Genomic DNA, 21074 nt, shown 5'->3' with positions numbered 1-21074 from the left:
GAGTCGCCCCCACCCCCGCCCCTACACATCTAGGCTGGCCTGGGCTGCTGGGCTCGATTATTAGCATTAAACATAAGACCTAGTTTTGGGGAAGCAGCGTGGGTAACCCTGTTAAGCGCTGCTAAACCCCACTGATTTTCATGCAAAGAACTAATGCGCGATCCTTTACCTGGGAGTAAGCTCGGTTGCTGGCAGTGGGGCTTGCTTCTGAGTAAACCCTCCTAGGGTCATGATTCACCTGTTGGAAGAGTTGTACGGTTGCTTCAAAGCAAAGCCACCGACTACCACCAAGCTTACTCCAGAGTAATGCACGCCTCAGAGCCAACTGTTTTTTCTAAAATAAAACCTCAGTATTCAGGTTAAATTGTCGTGTTGGCACTTTGCGATAAATAAGCGGGTTTTGGGTTGCAATTTGGGCAAAGTTTCGACATCACTGTACTAGAGCAACAAATAATCCTCTCCTGGGGAGTGGGGGAAGGAGATGGTTTTAATGGGATGAGCATATATACAACTAGGGAGAATGATCTGGTTTGCAGATTCATTTGGATACATTCAGCAATCTGTGGTTCTTCTTTGGAGCTCACTAATGCAATAGGCACTGACATAAAACGATGGTTCTAAATTCAGTGAACAGCTCACTGGTATGTAATATGGCAAGGATAAAGAGATACCACTCCAAGAAAAAAATTAAAATCTTGCTGAACATACATTCACCCTTGGGCCTGCTTGCAGATCTCTAGTTTTGCAACCTTAATTACCTCCATAGCTTACATTTCAAGATATAACACAGGACCCATGATATCACTAGTGAGATAATTTGGGAATTCCAACAGCAACAGCAAAATGATGACTTACACATCTGTTTAAAAAATACCCAAAGTCCCTCACCAGATGTCGGAGCTCCTTCAAGTCTCTGCAGACTGGATAGAAGACACCAAGAAGAATATTTATGTATGCAGCATAGAAGTCAAAAGAATACTCTGGTGGATAATCATGGGACAGAATCTTTTGTAGATGCCCTGTTGGAATAAAAATCAGAACAACATACTTTAAAGTCGATTGCTGCCTCACTGTATTTTAGTACATGAAAAATTAAGCAGAAAACTAGCAACAAACACATTTGCAGAATGTAGTCATGTAAGCTTTTTCATACTTGAAACAACCTAGGAAGCACCTTAGGGGGCTTCTCTATAGGCTTTGAGGGATTAAATCCCTTTAACCAGTTCCAGTAGCCTTTTGTTAAAGAACAGGGACTGGAAGCATGTCAGCCTGCTCTGACCAGTGGTTCAAAGCGGTCTTTAACCTTCTAGCCAATTTCAAAACATCTGACTTCTAGGTAGAGAATCTAACTTATAAATAGCAGTAAGACAACATTAAGCCACAATCTGCTGGTGTGAACTTTGTCCAACCCCACATCATAAGCTGCATCCTCCAATTCCGCTGAGCTAAGCACTGCCTCTTCTGCTAGAAGAAGAGAAAGAATTTGGATTTCTACCTCGCCTTTCTCAACCGTAAGGAGTTTCAAAGCAGCTTGCAAACTCCTCCCCTTCCTCTCTCCTTGTGAGGTAGGTGGGGCCAAGAGAGTTCTGAGAGAACTGTGACTAACCCAGCAGGCTTCATGTGTAGGAATGGGGAAACAAACCAGGTTCACCAGATTAGAGTCTGCCGCTCATGTGGAGGAGTGGAGAATCAAACCTCATTCTCCAGATCAGAGCTCACTGTTCTTAACCACTATACTGGCTTTGCATGTAGCTGAGCAGAGAGGAGAGATAAGAAAAATCAATGTGCAGAGCCCTTCGGGGATCGGGCGGTATACAAATTAAATAAATAATAATAATAATAAATAAATAAATAAATAATGATTTTGTTAACAAAAATCTTAAAAATCAGGTTTTTTTTGATAAACTGCTTTTTGGGGAAATTGTTATATTTTCTATTTAAGATGCATTACAGCTGAAAAGGTTTTTCATCATGATATAAAGATTATTTTTAATTATGTAGTATAAAACTATATATTCATGCAGCGTTTAAAAAAATTCTGTTAATTCATTCATTCGGGCTCCAATGTCATGCTCTTCCTGAGTTTTCTGTAAGATTAATTTGGGTATTTTTTCTAATTAAAAGTCACCATTCCAGATGCTTGGTTTTGCAGTTCTCGAAACTGTGAACTTGTGTCTCCAGAGATAACAAGCCTCTTTTTAACAAGAAGTTTAATGAATGGAAGACTGTTTTGGCTGGAACTGATCTGGATCAGTAAGAGATGTTAAGAGCTAAGTGTGAGAAGGGAGGGGCAAGAAGTACAAATGAAAGGGAAACTTGAGCAAAATACTTCAGAAGTCTTAAGATCTTTGGGAGTGTAGCCTGAGATTTATTATATTATTATCTTTATTGAAGTGAAAACCTATAATAGCAGCAAGCTTTAAATGAGAACCAATTTGGGAATAATTTATTCTTTTACTTATGGTTAAGGGAGGCATGCATGCAAAATGTAAACAATGCAACAAAAAACTGCAAGGCCTGGTATACCGAATGAACACCTTGAGAAATGTTCCTTCGCAAGCGAAAACTGTGATGAAGATGCCAAAAAGAATATACTTGAACATGTATCATCTTCAAGTTAACAAATGAATTGATTTAATATATTTCTTAAAGGCTGCCTTGAGGAACTGTCATGTTTCGGCAAAAAAACCATTTGATGCTGTTACTGCGTTGTACTGTCATTTTTGGTGGTAGATATAAATAAGTAAATAATTGAAGTCCCTTCTCAGCCACTGTTCTTCGCTCCACTTCAAACCTGGAAGCAGAACTTCCGTTCTCTCGTAGTTTGTGCAATCCTCCAGTCTATCCTCTTAAAGAAAAACATCTCTCCCCCCACCAATTTCCTCTGATTACAACCCTCCTTCAATGTTTTTGTTTTCTAAATCTTTCTCATTTGTTTCCAATTACTTCTCCACTTAGCCCACTCTTTATCACGTCTTGTCTTTTACTGTCTAACCCACAGCTTCTATTTCAATCATACCTATCTCCTCCCCATTCACAACCTTCTCCTGCACTTCAGAACCTCCTTTCTAGCATCCAAAAGATGTTCCTAGGCAAACTGCAAGGTGTCCAAGCACCAGGTCACCCTTGGTCAGCTGCTTTCTGCTCCTGCACATGACAGCCCTGGCCCCCCTGGCATGGGCTCCTCCAAATGGAACACTTGGGCTTCCAGGTGGGTAAAATTTGCTCTGACTTCTTCCCCTTGTCCTGGAGGATAGGCAATCCCTTTTGGGTGCTCTAACTAAGTAGACTCCCAAGGGATAACAATTTTAAAACCGAAGGTGATTCGGAGCTCTTTGTTCATGTCTACCTTGGTCTGCTCACAAGCAGAAGTTTCCTGGAAAAGAATTATTGATCTGAACTGATGGCTCCCATTCTTATCCTCACTAGTTGTGATAAAGTCTTGGGATGTTAGTAAAATTTGAGCACGAATTTGAGAAAAGGATGTAAAAAATTATAGAGGTCTGGTTCGGAAATCCATATATTCTTCATGTTATCCCAGGATTAAGCAAAACAGATCCCTTTCAAGCTAAATGATTTGGTGCTTCCTTAAGGAAGGCCTTTACTAGTGCCTGATTTCAATCTTTCACTTCCACGTGCTTAAAGAGTAGGTGTAGCAAGGTATCACTGGACTCTCACTGCGTCTATTTGGATTTGAATCGGCTGCCTAGGGAGGTGTTGAGTTCCCTCTCACTGGCAGTCTTCCAAACTCTTGTCCGGGATGATCTAGGCTGATTCTGATCTGAGCAGGGGGTTGGACTAAACCCTTCCTACTCTATGATTCTATGAAAATGAGAGTAAGCCTGAAATCTCTGGATTCCTGTTCCCCTGAAGAAAAAAGCCCAATATAAATATTACTGTTGCACAGATAGAACTGAATTTAAGAATGAGAATTTTTTCCCGACAAAATGTAAAAATAAATCTTTAGCATTTGGGTTTTATTATCCTGTTAAATACCAAGTTAATCCTCTCAAGCAAGGAATCTCATGATATGGTTGGAAATGAGATCCCACAGAGGCCTGTCATAGTTGTATTAGGATATTTAAGAAAAAGTTAGCCTGTGAGACAGATTTTTATAGTAAAGGTATCCATTCATCCTATTTTAGAAGCTGACAGGACTGGAAAAAAGTCAAGAATGGACTACAGCGCAATTAATCATATGGACAGAAACCAGGATGACTGTCAAGTTCAGAAAGTGTGGACGCAGTGACCGAGCCTTGAGGGGACAGCAATGGTACTGTGGTGTCGGGTGGTTTATGGCAAGGCTGGCTAAGGAGTAGAGAACAGAAAAAGGGTGGGTGAAGCTTAGCACAATGACCAGGTATGGAGCTGAGTTATCAAAAGGGAGGAAGGGAAAAGAGAAGGAGGCTGGCTGGAATGGGAAGTCACAGAAGACAGGCATAAAGGGGGCAACCAGCCAGACAGTAGGAAATAGGAGAAGACGACAGAGAGATGGACAGGCAGTTATCTAGGGAAGGTTCCTAGGTAAAAAGGCAGGTTGCAGCATTGCGGTTCTTCTCTCTAGTAATGTGCTGTAACCATGAAGTGGGTAATGCTAACTATGCCCTCAGGTGCTTTGTCTGGGTAGCATGCAAGGGAGGGAGGGAGGGAGGGGGCCCGGCATTCGGACATGGCCCACCCACCCTAGTGAAGGGAGGGGAAGGGGAGGGAGGGGTGGCATGCAAGGGAAGGTGAGCGAGGGAGGGGAGGGCGTGAGGGATGGAAGGCAAGAGAGGGGAGGGAGGAGGCCCGGCATCTGGACATGGCCCACCCACCCTAGCAGAGGGACGGAGAGAAGAGGGAGGGGTGGCATGCAAGGGAGGGGATATAAAACAGCCTGGGCAATAAAACAGCCTGTGCAAAAAAGCAGTCATTGGACTGGTGTGATATTCTCCTGACCCCACAGGGCATCACAGCTGGTCCTGAGACTCTGCTGTGCTGGCAGAGGTACTCCAGCAGAAGTAGCTTGGCCCCTTCCATCCAGGAAGGCTCCTTCCACTCAGGGAAAGCACCTTTGCAACCCAACCCATTTTTAAAATCACAGATGCAAGGTGGGTTTGCATTTATCTATTTGCACAAGCACAAAATAAAGCTACTGATCTTCTATTCACTCTATAAGATGCATAAATTATTGTTGGAATGGTCCAACATTCCAACAGTAGCCCAACCAGATACTTCCGGGAACTCACAAGAAGCCATACTGGTTGTTCCCAGTTGTCTTTGCTTAGGACCTGCTACTTCATAGAGATTTCATTCAGTTTTGATTAAGCACTGATAATAATGTACAAGTATAATGCACATTACCTATGCTGTAGTCTGGGAAATACAAAAGCATTGGCTCAAGGCATCCCATATTTGGACGAAGAAGCTCCCACACAATTTCACTAAGGAGAACCACAGTCACATTCTGGTCAATCTGTAAAGAAGATGATAAAGGAATCAAAAGGGGGCAGGAGAGGTAGTTGGACCTTGTGTTCATATTCATAGTCCAAGGAAGGCTTGTCAATGTGGTTTTTTTTAATCGAAACAAATTCATCTGATTCAGCATTTATTATAAACTGTTTGCATAACCATGTGCCTTAAACAGCCTAATCAAACAGCTAATACATTTGCACATTCTTTAAAAAAACCTTTCAGGGATTCTTTCCTGTTTCTCTTTATTTTTAATATCTAAGCACTGAGAGCTTACATTTCTTAGTGGCCATGGGATGGTGGCCATGGGATAATTTTGCTAGAAAATTATTCTCGTTACTCCAGCATGTCAAACAGAGAATTTTTTATACTCCAGAGTAAAATGCTGCAGCTAAAGACATATGTTCAGGTAACATTAACCTGCCCTGACCTGGATGGCCCAAGCTAGTCCAACCTTGTCAAATCTCAGAAGCTAAGCAGGGTCAGCCCTAGTTGGTACTTGGATGGGAAACCACCAAGGAAGACTAGGATTGCTATGAAGAAATGGCAAACTACCTCTGTTCATCTCTTGCCTTGAAAGCCCTATGGGGTCGCCATCTGTTGCCTGTGACTTGCTGGCAAAAAAAAGATGTCACTCATGCTCACCATCTTGTCTGAACTAGACCAGCAGCCATGTAAAACAGCAAGCCAAGCAATTGTACACCATTACAAAACATGCCTGGGCCACAAACCTCTGATGTTCTAATACTTTACACGCAGAGACAGAAAGGTCACTTTTAACAAGATGGTGAATGCTTGGACAGGTAAGTTCCTCTGCTCCACCACATCTATCTATTTCATGTAATACATTTCAACCCTACTTTTCCCCCCAATGGCAACCCAAACCATCTTACATCTTTCTCCTCTTCTCCACTTTATCATGAGGTAGGTTAGGCTGAGTGTATGTGACAAGCCAATGACAAGGTTACACAGAAAGCTTCCTCAGCAGAGCAGGCATTTGAACCTGGTTCTGCCAAATTCCAGTCTGACATTCAAAACAATACATCATCTGATCTCTGAGAGCCTCTGAGTTAGAACATATACTCTCCCGGTCCTGAGGTGGGAGTCCAACAGCCCTGGTGGTTTTATTCTCCCCAGACAGAAGATAACACAAAATACACATCTAAATTGTGCTTCAGCTTCAAGGGCAAATACAAATGTGGCCCTTAACAGGCAAAAATAAGCTACCCTTTGTGTTCAGAAACCTTTCCAAAGAGACAATAAGCAAAGCAAAAGACAGGGAGGGAGGTTTATTAACACTGTTACCTCATCTACCAGCACTGGAAGTCAATGGTCATGATTTAGCTCTCAAGCACTGTGACAGCAGTAAGGATTTTTTTTAGCAATGGAATCATTTGTGCCCTCAAGTCTTACTGAGAATAACAAGTAGTAGGATATAGTTTTATACATGGTTCTCTAGATCTGCATTAATTAGTTCTTCTATACCTTTGGCCTCTTCTTATATAATTCATAATCCAACAAAAATGTTAGCTGAGTGAAGATCCTTTCGTACAATTGCTTCAAGAATTATACATTAGCAATAGAAAAGACTCTCCTCATTCTCCTCAAAGGAAAGACAAGTGGTCTGATTTTTTTCACAATCTCATTTGACTCTACCCTTGGCAGGAGACTAGAATCATGCAATATGTTTCTCTGATCCACTTCAATCGCTGCAAAAAACTATAAGCCGTGCAAAGCAAAATATACATTTCTTCTTCCAATTGGAGCCTCATCTGTTACACTCCATTACATTGATTACTGCAGAAAAACAGCATAGAAGTGCCAAAGCAACTGGTACTGCGACGCTCAATGCCAAAAATGAACATGCAGCTACGAAAGCCAAGCAGAACTGCCTACCAATTTCCAAATATCCCAAATTAGCCCCCTGGATGCACCAGAAGGATACACTTAATTCTCCAGCCCCCCAAAACAGAAGCCAAACCAGACTTACGAAGCAAATGTTTTGGGTAACTAGTTTCAAGGGGGAAAGAAAGGCAACTCTTTTGTTTTCTACAAATACTTATCTTCTGTTTTCTACAAATACTTATCTGAAGGTGCAGGTCATGATGTCTTGTCACTTCCAATGTAAATATGTTTCCTCCCAGGGCTGGACATATGTTAATCTACTGCCTTCCCTGACTGAAACTCTACTTGCTTTGTTATTTATTCTGTACCAATCAATGCAGCAGAAACTGAGCTTGCTATGCTTCAGGACTCTCCTGCCTTCAGTGCACATTCATGCACTGATTGCTCTTCCTCACTCCTTTACAATGGCCCCTCCTCCTTCATGGCAGACTTTCTGGAGTGCAGCTTTTCCTCTGACACAAGCCCCTACTCCAGTTTGTGTTCTGACTTAAGTAGATCAGTTTCATCCAAGCCTAATAAAAGGCTTCTCAATGTATTATGGCTCTGCTAACAGCAGCTGGAAACAACTACAGTGTCACGTAGTGGTTAATGCCGGACTAGGATCCAGAGGATCCCAGGTTCAAAAGCCTGCTGTACCATGAAAGCTTGCTGGATGACTCTGGGCCAGCCTCACACTCTCAGCCTAACCAACTTCAGAGGGTGGTTGCAAGGATTAAATGGAGGAAAGGGGGAGAAAGGTGGGGTATTAAGGAAATAAATAAATTAAGGCAATGTAGGAAATGGCAGGCATTTCTTCATATATTAAAGAATCAGGCTCAAGGCAACCTCAGCCAACTGGAATCAAACACATTTTCAAACATTCCTTAGGTCTCCACACAACTTTGTAATGCAATCTGCTACCAGGCTCAACAGAATTTCCCTCAAGCCTCTAAAATGACACGGAAGTAGAGTTTCTGGAGAAACTCGACAGCAACTCTCTTAAGGAGTTTACTTCCTTGAAAAGCCATTTTTTTTAAAAAAAGATCTGGGTGGCAATAGCAACATTTTGTATCCAGAGCAACGCTTGTGCTATTTTGCAGTAGTTGAACCAAAAGAACACCATGGAAAGCTGAGCTGCTAAGAAGAAGTAGATTACTTTGATCAAATTTCAGGGGCACTGATCAGGGCAGGGCCCCTGGAGATGTGTAAGACATGGCTCTTTTTTTAAATTAAATGATTGGATTGGATCTGCGTTGTAAGGGAGAGGCAATAAAGGAAATGTTTGGGGGCCTCTGGGGTTTCTCAGTAGCCATAGTGGAAAGGACTGCATCCAGGTGACCAGAGACAAGTTTTTATATGAGAAATACATTCCTCTTTTCTTTCAAGTAGCTGACGCACCAAAAATGACCCAGAAGGCTGGTAAGATATTTGCAGATAAATCAATATTGTGGGCTTTGCAGTTATTAAGAAGTTTATTTCTTTCTTCGATTTGTATACTGCCCTTCCCTTTTCAGGCTCAAGTTACCACAAGATCAAAGAAATACTAAACAGGTGCATCGAAAACTCACAAACTAAACTTGCCGGCAATACAAGATAAGCTATCAGTTTGAACTTGGCCAAAATTAAAACTTTTAGTAGAAAAACATTATGGATCTTGCCACATCACTTCTGCTACAGGCTGATTAAAACAATCTAGCCAACATCAAAGATCTGTTTGCTAAAATCCTACCTAACAAAAGTAACTCAAAAACTTGAATTCAAGATCATTGGACCAGGTTACTTACCAGTTCCTGTAGTCGAAGGAAACCTGGCAGGATATTTGCCTCCATCTCCCTGAGCTGCTCTGCATTATCCAAAACCTTTAAAGAGAGGAGGTTTGTGTTACAGAGTAATAATTCCAGAGAAGTAGCCATGTTAATGTGTTGCAGACAGAGGCGTAGCAAGGGGGGAAAGTGCCCGATGCACTGGTGCGTCCTCTGCCCCCGTCCCGCCCCCGGAACACCCTCGCCACACACCCCACAGGGACACATGCCCGGTGAATCGCACGCACACCCCATCCCCTTGGAGCTACGCCTCTGGTTGCAGATAATGTAGGCAGGAGTAATGTAGAAACCTAAGGACGGACACAACTTTATTTCAGCATGAGCTTTGGTGGACTACAGTGCCCTTCATCACACATGCATTTGGAGACATCTGAAGAAGTGGGCCCTAGTTTAAAAAGATTAAACGAGAATAAAATCTTGTTACTCTTTATGGTGCCATACAAGACAAATGTTTATCTCCCACCAATATACCATTTCATACAACAAAATGTCTACCACATCATATGTTTTGTGTGTGTCTGTTTAGTGCAGTCAAGTCAATTCTGATTAACAGTGACCCTACAAATGAATGACCTCCAACGCATCCTGTCATAACAGCCTTGATTAGGTCTTGCAAACTAAGGGCCATGGCTTCCTTTATTCATCTCATGCTGCGTCTTTCTCTTCTCCTGCTGCCTTCAGCTTTTCCAAGCATTATTGCCTTTCCAGTGATTCTCGCCTTCTCATAAAGGGATCATAGTCACATTAGTCATTTTAATTTTTAGGGAGAGTTCCGGCATAACTCCATCTAGAACCCAATTATTTATCTTTTTTGGCGTAAAACTGTCCTCCAACACCACATTTCAAATGAATAAACTTCAAAAGAATAAACTTTCTTCCTGCCCATTTTCTTGACTGTCCAGCTTTCAGACCATACATAATAATGGGGAATACTACGGTATGAATCATCTTGATCTTTGGTACTAGCAACACAACCTTTTTTTAAAGTCTGGTTTTTCATTTCACTGTTAACAGAAAACTTGTTGGCTCCTTTGTGGATTACAGAAGCCAAAAATGTAGGCCCCACACAGACAAGGGGGAGGGTGGGCTTGGGCTTTCCAGTTTGCAGAAAAAATATGACTTTGCAAACTAGCCAACAGAAACAGAAAGCACACACCCCCCCCACCCCTGAGCCAGCATGGTGTAGTGGTTAAGAGCAGGTGGATTCTAATCTGGAGAACTGGGTTTGATTCCCCCTACTCCACCTGAGTGGCAGAGGCTTATCTGGTGAACCAGATTTGTTTCTACACTCCTACATTCCTGCTGGATGACCTTGGGCTAGTCACAGTTCTTCAAAACTCTCTCAGCCCCACCAACCTCACAAGGTGTCTGTTGTGGAGAGAGGAAAGGAAAGGAGCTTGTAAGCCACCTTGAGTCTCCTTACAGGAGAGAAAGGTGGAGTATAAATCCAAACTCTTCTTCTTCAATAAAGACTGAAAACGCTCCAGAAGGAATGAACTATTGAGGGCAGCTGAACACAACCTAAATGATAAAGGGGCAAGGAGATGCAGAAACCTGCCTGCTCTGGCTTACAGGATCCTACAGGGCAGGGGTCCCCAAACTTTTTAAACAGGGGGCCAGTTCACTGTCCCTCAGACTGTTGGAGGGGCGGACTAAAAAAAACTATGAACAAATTCCTATGCACAAATGATTGTAAAATGTTTGATTTCACCTTTCAGCCTTTCTGTCATGGTCTATTTTTAGAACAGTGACCAAAGTATGTCAAGTACAGGGTGGGCTCCAAATATTGTTGGGGAGGCTGTGGAATACCTTCCCCTGAAAAAAAAAAAAAAGCAGAACTTTCCCATTGAAACATTCCATCTAACCCAGGATCAGGTATCTTCCTGGGTTCTTTCCTCCCTAGCAGCCAGCGATCGATTCGCCAGCCTGGCTGATGCCAATGGGAGTGAGGTGGAACAGAAAGCCTGAGAGCAACACATGGAGTAGCTGAGAGGGAAGGGTGGAGCAGGCATTGCCACATGTAAGGTTTCCAACTCTGGGTCAGAAAATTCATGGAGATTTGGGGGTGCCATCATGTAACTGCAATCAACAGCCGTTGGGGCCGGTTCCTCCTCTCCCTCGAGCCCCCACTGCACATGAATGGAGCCATTGCCACCATGCCCGGCGGGCCGGATAAATGCCTTCAGGGGGCCACATTTGGCCCCTGGGCCGTAGTTTGGGGACCCCTGCTACAGGGGGAAGGGACTAGATTTTGAGGGGTAAGGTGGGATTTCCAAATCCTTTCCCATTCCTCAGTGCTACCCAGGCTCTCAACTTGTTCTTTCTAATAATATTTGGACAGTATTCTCTCCACAGAGTTAAGTTCCATACTCTGCAAAATAAACAGAACGATAGTTTCAAAGGACAGCCTTACGATAGTGAAAGTGAGGAAGCACAGTTACAATAGTATGAACCCAATTAATAAATATTTAAACCGAACATTATAATGGTCAAAGCACCTAATGTACACTAGCACAGTAATTATTACAACAACCTACACCAGGGGTCTGCAACCTGTGGCTCTCCAGATGTTCTTGGACTACAAATCCCATCCGTTCCTGCCAGCATGGGCAATTGGCTGGCCATGAACATCTGGAGAGCCACAGGTTGCAGACCCCTGACCTACACGGAGGATGAGGGGAGTGACTAAGCATGGCTAAAGTATGGCCATCCAGTGAGGTCCCAGCAAAGGCAGTAGGATTTATAGTTATTCACTCAAACTCTTATCCAGTACCCTTCTCTATATATTAAGACACATAACACGTTAATTACAATTCCAAACACACCAGAGAAGAAACATGAAGGACACATTGTTCTCAATGCAGGCATAAACACCAAGTTATATTGGCACCATCCTTCACTGGGGAGAATGAATCATTTTGCGCCTCATGATTAATCATGATGTTCCATACCTGTGCTTGGACTAAGAGAAGCATTTAGAAGCCACTGCAAGAAACCAACCATTTATCTTAATTTTCCCTGAATTAACTGAGGCTGAAATATTTTACGTTATTTACCAATGAAACTGAAATAGAATAAATTAGTTTTTCCAGCTTGTGCTAGCAGAACGCAAGTTCTTCCATCAATCTCCATTTAAACTGTCCCATAATAAATTCATATGACACAGGTTAATTCACATAAATTGATTTTCCCCCACTCTTGTCTCTTTTCATGCAGAGCAGAGTGAGATGCTCTAATTTAACACTTAATTCTACTGATTTAGCAATCAATTTAATTGATTGTTCTGCGGCATCTGAGGCCCCACCCTAGTCTTTTTACAATTTGCCTTCTATTAACATCCAATAATACAATGCTAAGTAACATTTTTAATGTAAACTACAAACACTGCAATGGAAATCAGTTCAATGATGTTCTCAAAGGAGCAGCCTCCTCCAAAAGCCCACATTGCATTGTTAGCAACCAGGATTTTGTACTAGGACCATGTTTTACTTTTTGTTTAAGGGAGGTGTTTTCTTAGAAGTACTCCAGCTAGATGCATAATGGTAAATTTCAGACAAGGCATTTTTAAAGCCTTTCTCACTGTGGATAGTCCCAGTAGCAGTGTGGGCATCACTTCACCATGGCAAAATTCTAGACTGTGATAGCAAGTGTCCGCATATGGGAATAACAACAGATGGGTCAAGGGCATGGCTGTTTCTCGACTGGCCACTGACTGGATGGTAAGGAGCAGTATGAATTATCCCAGGCACCCAGCTTTGGTGCTTTCTACTGTACTAAGGAGTCTTACCATGGGGAAGCTGCTCCTGAACTCCTGGAATGAAATAAAAGTCACAGTCTCAAAAGAAAAAGTCACTGCTTCACCAATTTCCCTTTCTACTCATCATAATTTTGGCTTATGATGAGTCTCAACTCCAAAGTCTCAACAAATCATCCAAAAAGGGGCGAAAGGAGAAAAGTGAAATGTGCATGTGCCATTGTGTAGCTATGTTTGTGAAGGCTAAGTACAGGATTGAAGGAAGATGTGATCTAGTGCTGAGTCAATACAGTTATCTGTGGTTTAGCTGAAGTCTACAAAAATCTGCATCCCTTGACTTATATGGGCAGACTATTTTTTAACCTATATCCTAGTTTCTTAACAGCAGTTCTTGTACTGCTTGTAGAATATAGTAGATAAGGTAACAGCATTCTTATAAGTATGTTAAGAAGGAAGTACATATTGCTACTTGGCCAGGAGCTACTTGGCTTGGCCCAGAAAGAGAGTGAATGGATGTTAGCCGCAGAAGGGAAGTCCATTTGCTGGGAATCTAGAGATTTCCTTGATTCATGTTGCCTTAGATAAGGTAATCTGAAAACTCTTGTGAGTTCACTGCTAAGGGGGCAGGGGAAGACTTACATTTGAAAATGACTGGTACAATTGTTGTTATTGCAAAGTGACATTGTCTGAGTTGCAGGACTGTAGCCTGGTTTCTGTGGCATTCAGTTTGGTTCTGTGTGTTATAAGAGTCTGTTTGAAGAACCCAGCCCCTTTGATGGCCAGGAGAGCTTAGATCAGCTTCTGCTCACTGCAAGCTGTTGCACACCACAGCCCATTCCTTCACTGAATTCAGAGGCTGATTCCGCATGGGCCAAAAACAGCAGTTTGAAAATGGTGTGAAAATGGTGTAAAAGGGTTTAAAATGGTGTAAAAGGGTTTATACTGTTTTCACACGGTTTCCACACCACTGTTTTTGAACCATGCGGAATCAGCCAGAGAAATGATCTGTTACCAGTTTCTGTTAATCAATACACCTCTATTTTGTAATTGTTTTGGATGTGGGAGAGCTTGTATTAAAAAACATTGTGATGTAATGGTTAGGAGCAGCGGACTGTAATCTGGATCACTTTTAGCACTTATTCTCACTCTAATTTGACAAAAGCTATTGCAAAGATATATTCCGCCTCATCAGTTTATCTTACCAAATACATAGCTTCGCTGCACTCTCAAAGAGTGACAACTGATTTTTATGAGCTGCAGCAAACTCAGTTTTCAGTGCTTATCCTGGTGCTAAAAGTACAAACTCCTGCCAAATAAAGCATTATTGCAATAAAATATTAATCTTAGAAAACTGACATCTGGGGGACCTTACCACATGAAGAAGTATGAGAACCAATTAATAAAACTCTATGAGGTATTAGCTCCTATTTAAATACCAGCTCACAAGAGAATTTACAGACTTACAACATATACAGTTTGATTTTGTAGATTGGGTGTCACTGTTCCTTGCTTAAATAAATGAACGAAGTCATTGAATGTATTGCAGGATGCAGGGGCAAGATCCTCTTCTCCAGAGGAGAGGTACCAGAGCTGTCTCAGAACTTCCTCCAGCAGCAGTCTTGAGGTAAAGCATTCCTTACAGCTGATGAACACATGGGGAAGCTGACAAAGAGAAAAATGAGTTCAAGCTGGCTTGTTTACAAGAGTATCTCTAGATCTCAGGACCCCCAAGTGGTGCCTATGGGCACCATGCCACGTAATGAAACTTTCTTGGCACTCAGAAAATGTCTTTAGAAAGTGAGTGAGCCAGGTGGAACCCTTGGACACCAGGACTTCTCATGTGTCACTGAAAACCTGATTGACCATGCAGATTAAAATAACATTGTTTCAATGGCAGCTGCCACCACAATGTTTTCTTTATTATCTCTCACTACTCTTTCCCAGTGTATTTTTAATTACCCCTCTCGACTTCTGCACTTGGGATTTCATTGTGGCTCTGCCTCCAGTGCCAGCCATTTTCAGGTCACACCCACCACACTGTTTCAGAATTTTACAGGTGCTCACAGGCTCAAAAACATTAGGAACCATTGGCCTAGAGCTAAAATTGGGAATCCATACTTAGTTACATTTCTTATCTTGAAACTATGGATCCAGATCATTAGAAAAGAAGCGGACAACCATTTTCCACCTGATTCCAAGGATACTGAGATCTCAGGCATTTCACTTATGGATTATACCCAGCTGGTCAAAATAATCAGTTATGTAGCTGGCACGAGGATTCAAAAACATTCTAGTCCCATTTGTCAAGGGATTTTCATGTAATATGTCTAAATTGACTGACAGAGTCAATTTGAGCTGAGTTATATCCTTCTATTAAAGTCAGTGTGATTAGGGAAATGCAACTCTATTTAGGATTGCCCTCTAAGTCGCAGCAATATTTAAGTAATCTTTAGATATGTCAACTGATTTAACACAGTTCAGGAAAGCGAACAAGAACAGCTATAACAAGACGTTTTAGTTTTGCATTTACACTGAGAATTTGAACTAATTCACTAGTAAAGAATGAATCTTTTAAAACAGTTAATGCCAAATATTTTAAGATCTATCTGATAAAAGTTGTATTGAAGCTGTTGTTTCTAATAGTACAAATAAATTATGAAAATTTTAAAACTAACAAACCATGCTGAAAACCTTCAGTTTCTTATTTTTTTGTTGAAAAAATAAATAATTCTTTTCATTAGATGCTAGAAAACAAAGTATGTCAAAATTAACCTTATAGATACTGCAAAAACAAGCAACAATATTATTAAAGCTCTGACTTTTAAAACCATATTAGTAAGTAAAATTTAAAGCAAATCAGCTTTCAGGCTACTGATTTAGAATGCTTTTATGGATTTTTTAATACACCTAAGATACACACAGAAATCTCACTTAATTTCTTCTGAAAATTCTAAAAGAAATCTAATTTGTTTTTCACACACATATTTTTATAAAGTAATCTTATCCAACACTAAATTCTTAGAACTAAAACTTGTGATCATCACAGGTGCATAGTGACAGGAAGTGACAGGAAGTTCAAAAAGAAAACAACAACAAAGAGTTCTACAGTGGGCAACTGAGAGAGGTAGTTAAAAACTAATAGAAGGTGATAGTTAGTGGCTGGCAGCTGAAGTGAGAGGATTAGAGTTGTGTAGGATCAAAGAAGATCCTATGTGAGGAAGTGAATTGAGTGCACTTCCCTAGGGGAAATAGCTCCAAAGTAAAGGGGGTAATTCTTAACCAGTTTTAAGGAAGAAAACTGGGAAATTGTGTTTTGTTTCCAATTCCACCAATGCCAGAGATATTGTTTCAAGAAGCTTATGACTATTCAACTAAGCAGTGACTGTCAAGCATTTTCTATCTCATTCTGTCTCAATAGTATCAACACCTTTCTGTGAAATACATCAGCTACATCCTGAGTTCAAAATAACTACTGTTTACAAATATCCTAAGTTTCCTTATTTTTGTTGTGGTATTACCTGCCAAATTTGTTTTCTGAAACCTCCCTGACAACCTGACTTTACCATTTCTCCCAAAAGAGAAAAATAAAACAATGTTGAGATTTATTTCATCAAGCCTCTCTTGTGCCATGTTCTGACTTATAAAAATAAAGAGTTTTGTGGATCTCTCATGATCTTGCTTGTGGGATAGGAAAACCACAACAAGAGACGATTCATAACTCTCTGATGTGATAGTGGTGGTTGATGAGGAAAAATAAATTTTAAAAGGAGATCAATCACATCATGTACATGTAATATTACTACCTGGCATCAGTAAAGGACCATGTCTGAGTCTTATGCTTTATTTTCAAATTTTTGTAATCCTAGTCTTATTATTTTGCTTATCAAATGTCTTATTCTACCAACTGCGCTAATTTACATTGTGCAAACCACCTTGCGTCTCAGTGAGAAAAATAAGCTCTAAATAAAATCAATACAATAAATTGTTATAAATCCTCTCCTCTTCTCCTCTCTATAAAACAAGGACTGACAACCAGAACACAGCAGAAACACACCAAAAAAGGATCCACAAATCCCCAGAGTGGAGTGGTTTACACAGCTCATAGGTCAGATTGGAAAAAGGAACTAAATTCAGGCTGAAATGATGGAACCCACAATTACAATCCATACAGGCATAAAAGTAAGCAATACTAATTGTGCGGGTTAGAATTCAGCATTGCAGGGGTGCTCAGCTGAAACTACCAGTCCATCCACATGCCTGATATCAGTGATGCCGTTCGCAACATAACCAGACCCTACCAATAGGGGGGAAAATTTCACATATCTTTTTGAACAGAATTTCAAAGTTTTTTCCCACCAATGTAAAGCATGGCACCATTATTTGTCTTACCTCTAAGGTTTTCAGAAGAGTTTGCATCACATAAGTCTTTCCACTGGATGTATGTCCATAGATGAAAAGGGATGGAAAACTATAATGATGACGCTAGACAAAAATATATATATATATATTTAGCCTTTTTTTAAGCATTGGCCTTTCTTCAAATGAAATATTAATTTAATTTCGACTCATCACATTTTCTTGTAGATAAAAAGCTGATGAATGAAGGGACTCACAGCAATTAACATCCTCCAAGGCAACCTCTCCCCTTAATTTTACAGTCCATCAACTACATGAGAATAGGATTTAATAGCATAAGCATAAGCATAAGCATTTTATTGTCATTGTGCACGCACAACGAAATTTACAGCAGCATTCCTCGATGCACACAATTTCAGACTCATACATCATCATCCTCCACCCATCCCTACACAGCCCCAAATACATCAATATGAAGCAGCGGAGTTTAGCATAGCCACAGCTCTAGAGTAGAAGCTGTCTCTAAACCTCTTTGTCCTAGTTCTGAGGGCCCTGTATCGTCTGCCAGATGGTAGCAGTTTAAAAAGAGAGTGTGCTGGATGAGACGGGTCCCTCAGAATATTTTGGGCTTTATTTAGGCTTCGGGCATTATAGATTTCTTCCAAGGAGGGGAGAGGGCAGCCGATAATCCTTTGTGCAGTGGTGATCACCCTTTGGAGCGCCTTCCTATTCGCCACTGTGCAACTGGAGAACCATACACAGATGCAGTAGGTTAGGACACTCTCTATAGCACAGCGGTAAAAGGACACCAGGAGTTTTCCATCCAGTTGCTGCTTCCTTAAAAGTCTCAGATAGTACAGTCTTTGCTGGGCTTTCTTAACGACCGCCTGACAGTCTGTACTCCCCAGGTCAAATCCTCTTTAATCATAACGCCCAGAAATTTAAAACTAGCCACCCGCTCCACTTGATCTCCATTTATAGTCAAGGGCTGAATTTCTGAGATATTCCTTCTATAGTCCACTATGAGCTCCTTTGTCTTGTTAGTGTTAAGAACCAGGTTATTTTCCCTGCACCATGAGAGCAGTCGGTCCACTTCATTCCGATAGGCAGACTCATCCCTCCAGAGATGAGCCCCACCACCGTTGTGTCATCAGCAAATTTGATAATGGTGTTACTATGATAGACAGGAGTACAATCATATGTATAAAGGGTGAACAGTAAAGGACTCAACACACAGCCCTGTGGCGTTCCCATATTTAGAGTAAGAACTGAGGAAACCCGATTTCCCAGTCTAACCCTCTGGGAGCGTCCAGACAAGAAGTCCCTAATCCACAAACAGATTGAATGTGAGAGTCCAAGATCCACAAGTTTTGTCACCAGTCTTTGTGGCGAGATTGTATTAAATGCGGAACTAAAGTCCGCAAAGAGCATTCGCACATAATTCCCCTGCTGTTCCAGATGGGTCAAAGCTGTGTGGAGGCTAATGGCAATGGCATCCTCCGTAGATCTATTAGTCCGATATGCGAACTGATGTTTATCAAATGTATCTGGAAGGCAAGAACTAATATGCCTATGGACCAGTTTTCAAAACACTTCATGATGATGGGGGTGAGTGCCACTGGTCTATAATCCTGAAGATTGTCAGCAGGAAATCTCTTTGGTAGTGGAACAATGGTGGAAGCTTTCAAACAAGATGGAATGGTGGACTGGGATAAAGATCGATTAAAGATCCCAGTAAAAACACCAGCCAGTTGGTTAGCGCATTCCTTTAACACCCGACCGGGAATACCATCCGGGTCCAGCAGCCTTCCTTGGATTCACAGCCCTCAAAACTTGCCTCACCTCATGTTCCTCCACAGTGAGGTGTGAGCTGCAATCACCTGAGTGGCTGTGTGTCATCTCCTTCCTGATAGACCTGTTTCAAAGCGGGCAAAAGTGATTTAGCTCCTCTGCCAGAGAAGAAGAATCCCCATCTACAGAGATGTCATTGGTTGGTTTATGATTGGTAATTTGTTGAATCCCCTGCCACACCTGCCTCATGTTGTTATTATTAAAATAATCTTCAATTTTTCTCTTATAACTCATCTTGGCTTGTCGAATGCCTCTCTTGAGACTGGCTCTCGCCGCACTATACTTTGCCTCATCACCAGATCTGAAAGCAATATTCCTGTCATGCAAAAGTCGCTGAACCTCCCTTTGTCATCCAGGGTTTATGGTTGGAGTAAATCGGATGCGCTTATCCACAGTAAGAGTGTCTGTGCAGTAGGTGATATAACTCAGAACAGCAGTGGTATACTCCTCCAGATCTGGGTGGTAGAAAACATCCCAATTTGTTGTCTCAAAACAATCTTGAAGTAGTTTAGAGGCATCATCAGGCCAGGATTTTACAGTCTTTATTACAGGCAACACCCGCCTCCCAAGTGGAATATATGCTGGTGCAAGAAACAGTGACAAATGGTCTGACTGACCCAAGTGTGGTAATTGTATCACCTTGTAGGCATCCTTAATGTTGGTATACACTTTATCCAATGTATTGGATCCTCTAGTGGGGCACCTAACATGCTGGTAGAGTTTAGGGAGCACTGTTTTTAAATTAGTATGATTAAAGTCTCCTCCTATAATGAGAACAGCATCAGGATGCTTTTTCTGCTGGTTTTCAACAATGTTATACAGAGAGCTCAAAGCTATGGCAGCATTAGCATCAGGTGGAATGTATACCGCAATGATGCTACCCACACTAAACTCCCGTGGCAGATATATGGGTCTGCATCTAATAGTCATACTTTCCAATTCCCTTGAGCAGTGACCCCCTGTGATGCTTGCATTAGTGCACCAGCTCTTATTCACATAGAGGCTTAAACCCCCTCCTTTCTGCTTCCCAGAATCTTTACTGCTTCTGTCCTGCCGGAAAGAAGTGAAACCAGGTAGTTCAACTGCTGCATCGGGAATTTGTGAGTGAAGCCAGGTTTCTGTAATTAATAAAACACAGCTGTTCTTGCCAAACCTGCTCTTCACAGTCTGTAGCCTTAATTCATCCATTTTGTTGATAAGAGATCGTGCATTAGTAAGAAATAGTATCAATGACCCAGAGCACTGAAAGCTCCCAAGATGCTACAAACTACAGCTGTCCACATTTATTTGATTAAAACAAGCACATCCAGTATTTTTGTTTATAAATCCATTTTCACTAACCTAAAAAAATCAGAACACATATGGTTAAATAAAAGGAAAACCAAACAAGGAAAATATGTACTAATTTTAGTAACAGTTTAAAAAAATACATTGAACTTTCCAGTTGAGATATTCACTGAGTTATCATACACTGCTCCAAAATGTTAAAAATGTATCTTGGCAACACTGATTTGCCTTCACTTTGAAACAATAAAGGGCAACTGAATCTAGTGCTAAACACAACAGAGGTGTTTTCCACGTTTCGTAGATAAGATGACTTTTGGATGAGTGGCTACGTTCCTAAACACACTTACTAGAGATTAAGTCCCACTTACTCCTCACTTTATATTTCTGACTGCACTTCAGAACATCTACTTTTTTCTGGTTACTAACCTAAAATTAATGTCTGAGCAGATAGCAGTAACTCTGCTAGTATTTATACCTTCAAGTCATGCAATATTTCCTGAAAGCAGGAGTTAAAAAATTCATTCTCCAGGAACAAAAACAGAGCTGGCCTTACAAATTAGGGAGCTAATCAAAACTCAGCCCCACTGCTGGAAAGCTTTCATTTAAAAACTAATCAGCACTTCCAGTACTTGTGCTGAATGCTTCAATCGTGCAAGTGTTAGATGTCC

General features: G+C 41.3%; 1 protein-coding gene across 5 annotated transcripts in view; it reads right to left on the bottom strand.

Annotated features, from left to right (window-relative positions):
• ORC5 (origin recognition complex subunit 5) overlaps window positions 1-21074 on the bottom strand; it is a 97105-nt gene that overhangs the window by 72951 nt on the left and 3080 nt on the right. For 2 of the 5 annotated variants that reach the window (XR_007244870.1, XM_048501340.1), the window contains exons 3-7: window positions 17302-17394; window positions 14377-14574; window positions 9120-9194; window positions 5344-5455; window positions 889-1019 (exon numbers count right to left, since the gene is read on the bottom strand). Coding sequence is in view for 4 of the 5 variants with exons in the window: in XM_048501340.1 (XP_048357297.1) it covers window positions 889-1019; window positions 5344-5455; window positions 9120-9194; window positions 14377-14574; window positions 17302-17394 (609 nt within the window). In the remaining variant the exon portion in view is untranslated. Of the gene's footprint in view, window positions 1-888; window positions 1020-5343; window positions 5456-9119; window positions 9195-12945; window positions 12964-14376; window positions 14575-17301; window positions 17395-21074 lie in introns of those variants that run through there. The other 3 variants (XM_048501341.1, XM_048501343.1, XM_048501342.1) reach the window with 3 other exon arrangements.

The sequence above is a fragment of the Sphaerodactylus townsendi genome, linkage group LG06 (assembly GCF_021028975.2).
Source record: "Sphaerodactylus townsendi isolate TG3544 linkage group LG06, MPM_Stown_v2.3, whole genome shotgun sequence".
Classification (NCBI taxonomy): Eukaryota; Metazoa; Chordata; class Lepidosauria; order Squamata; family Sphaerodactylidae; genus Sphaerodactylus; species Sphaerodactylus townsendi.
The sequence above is the reverse complement of the archived record's forward strand: the minus strand, read 5'-3'. Positions and strand labels throughout refer to the sequence as shown.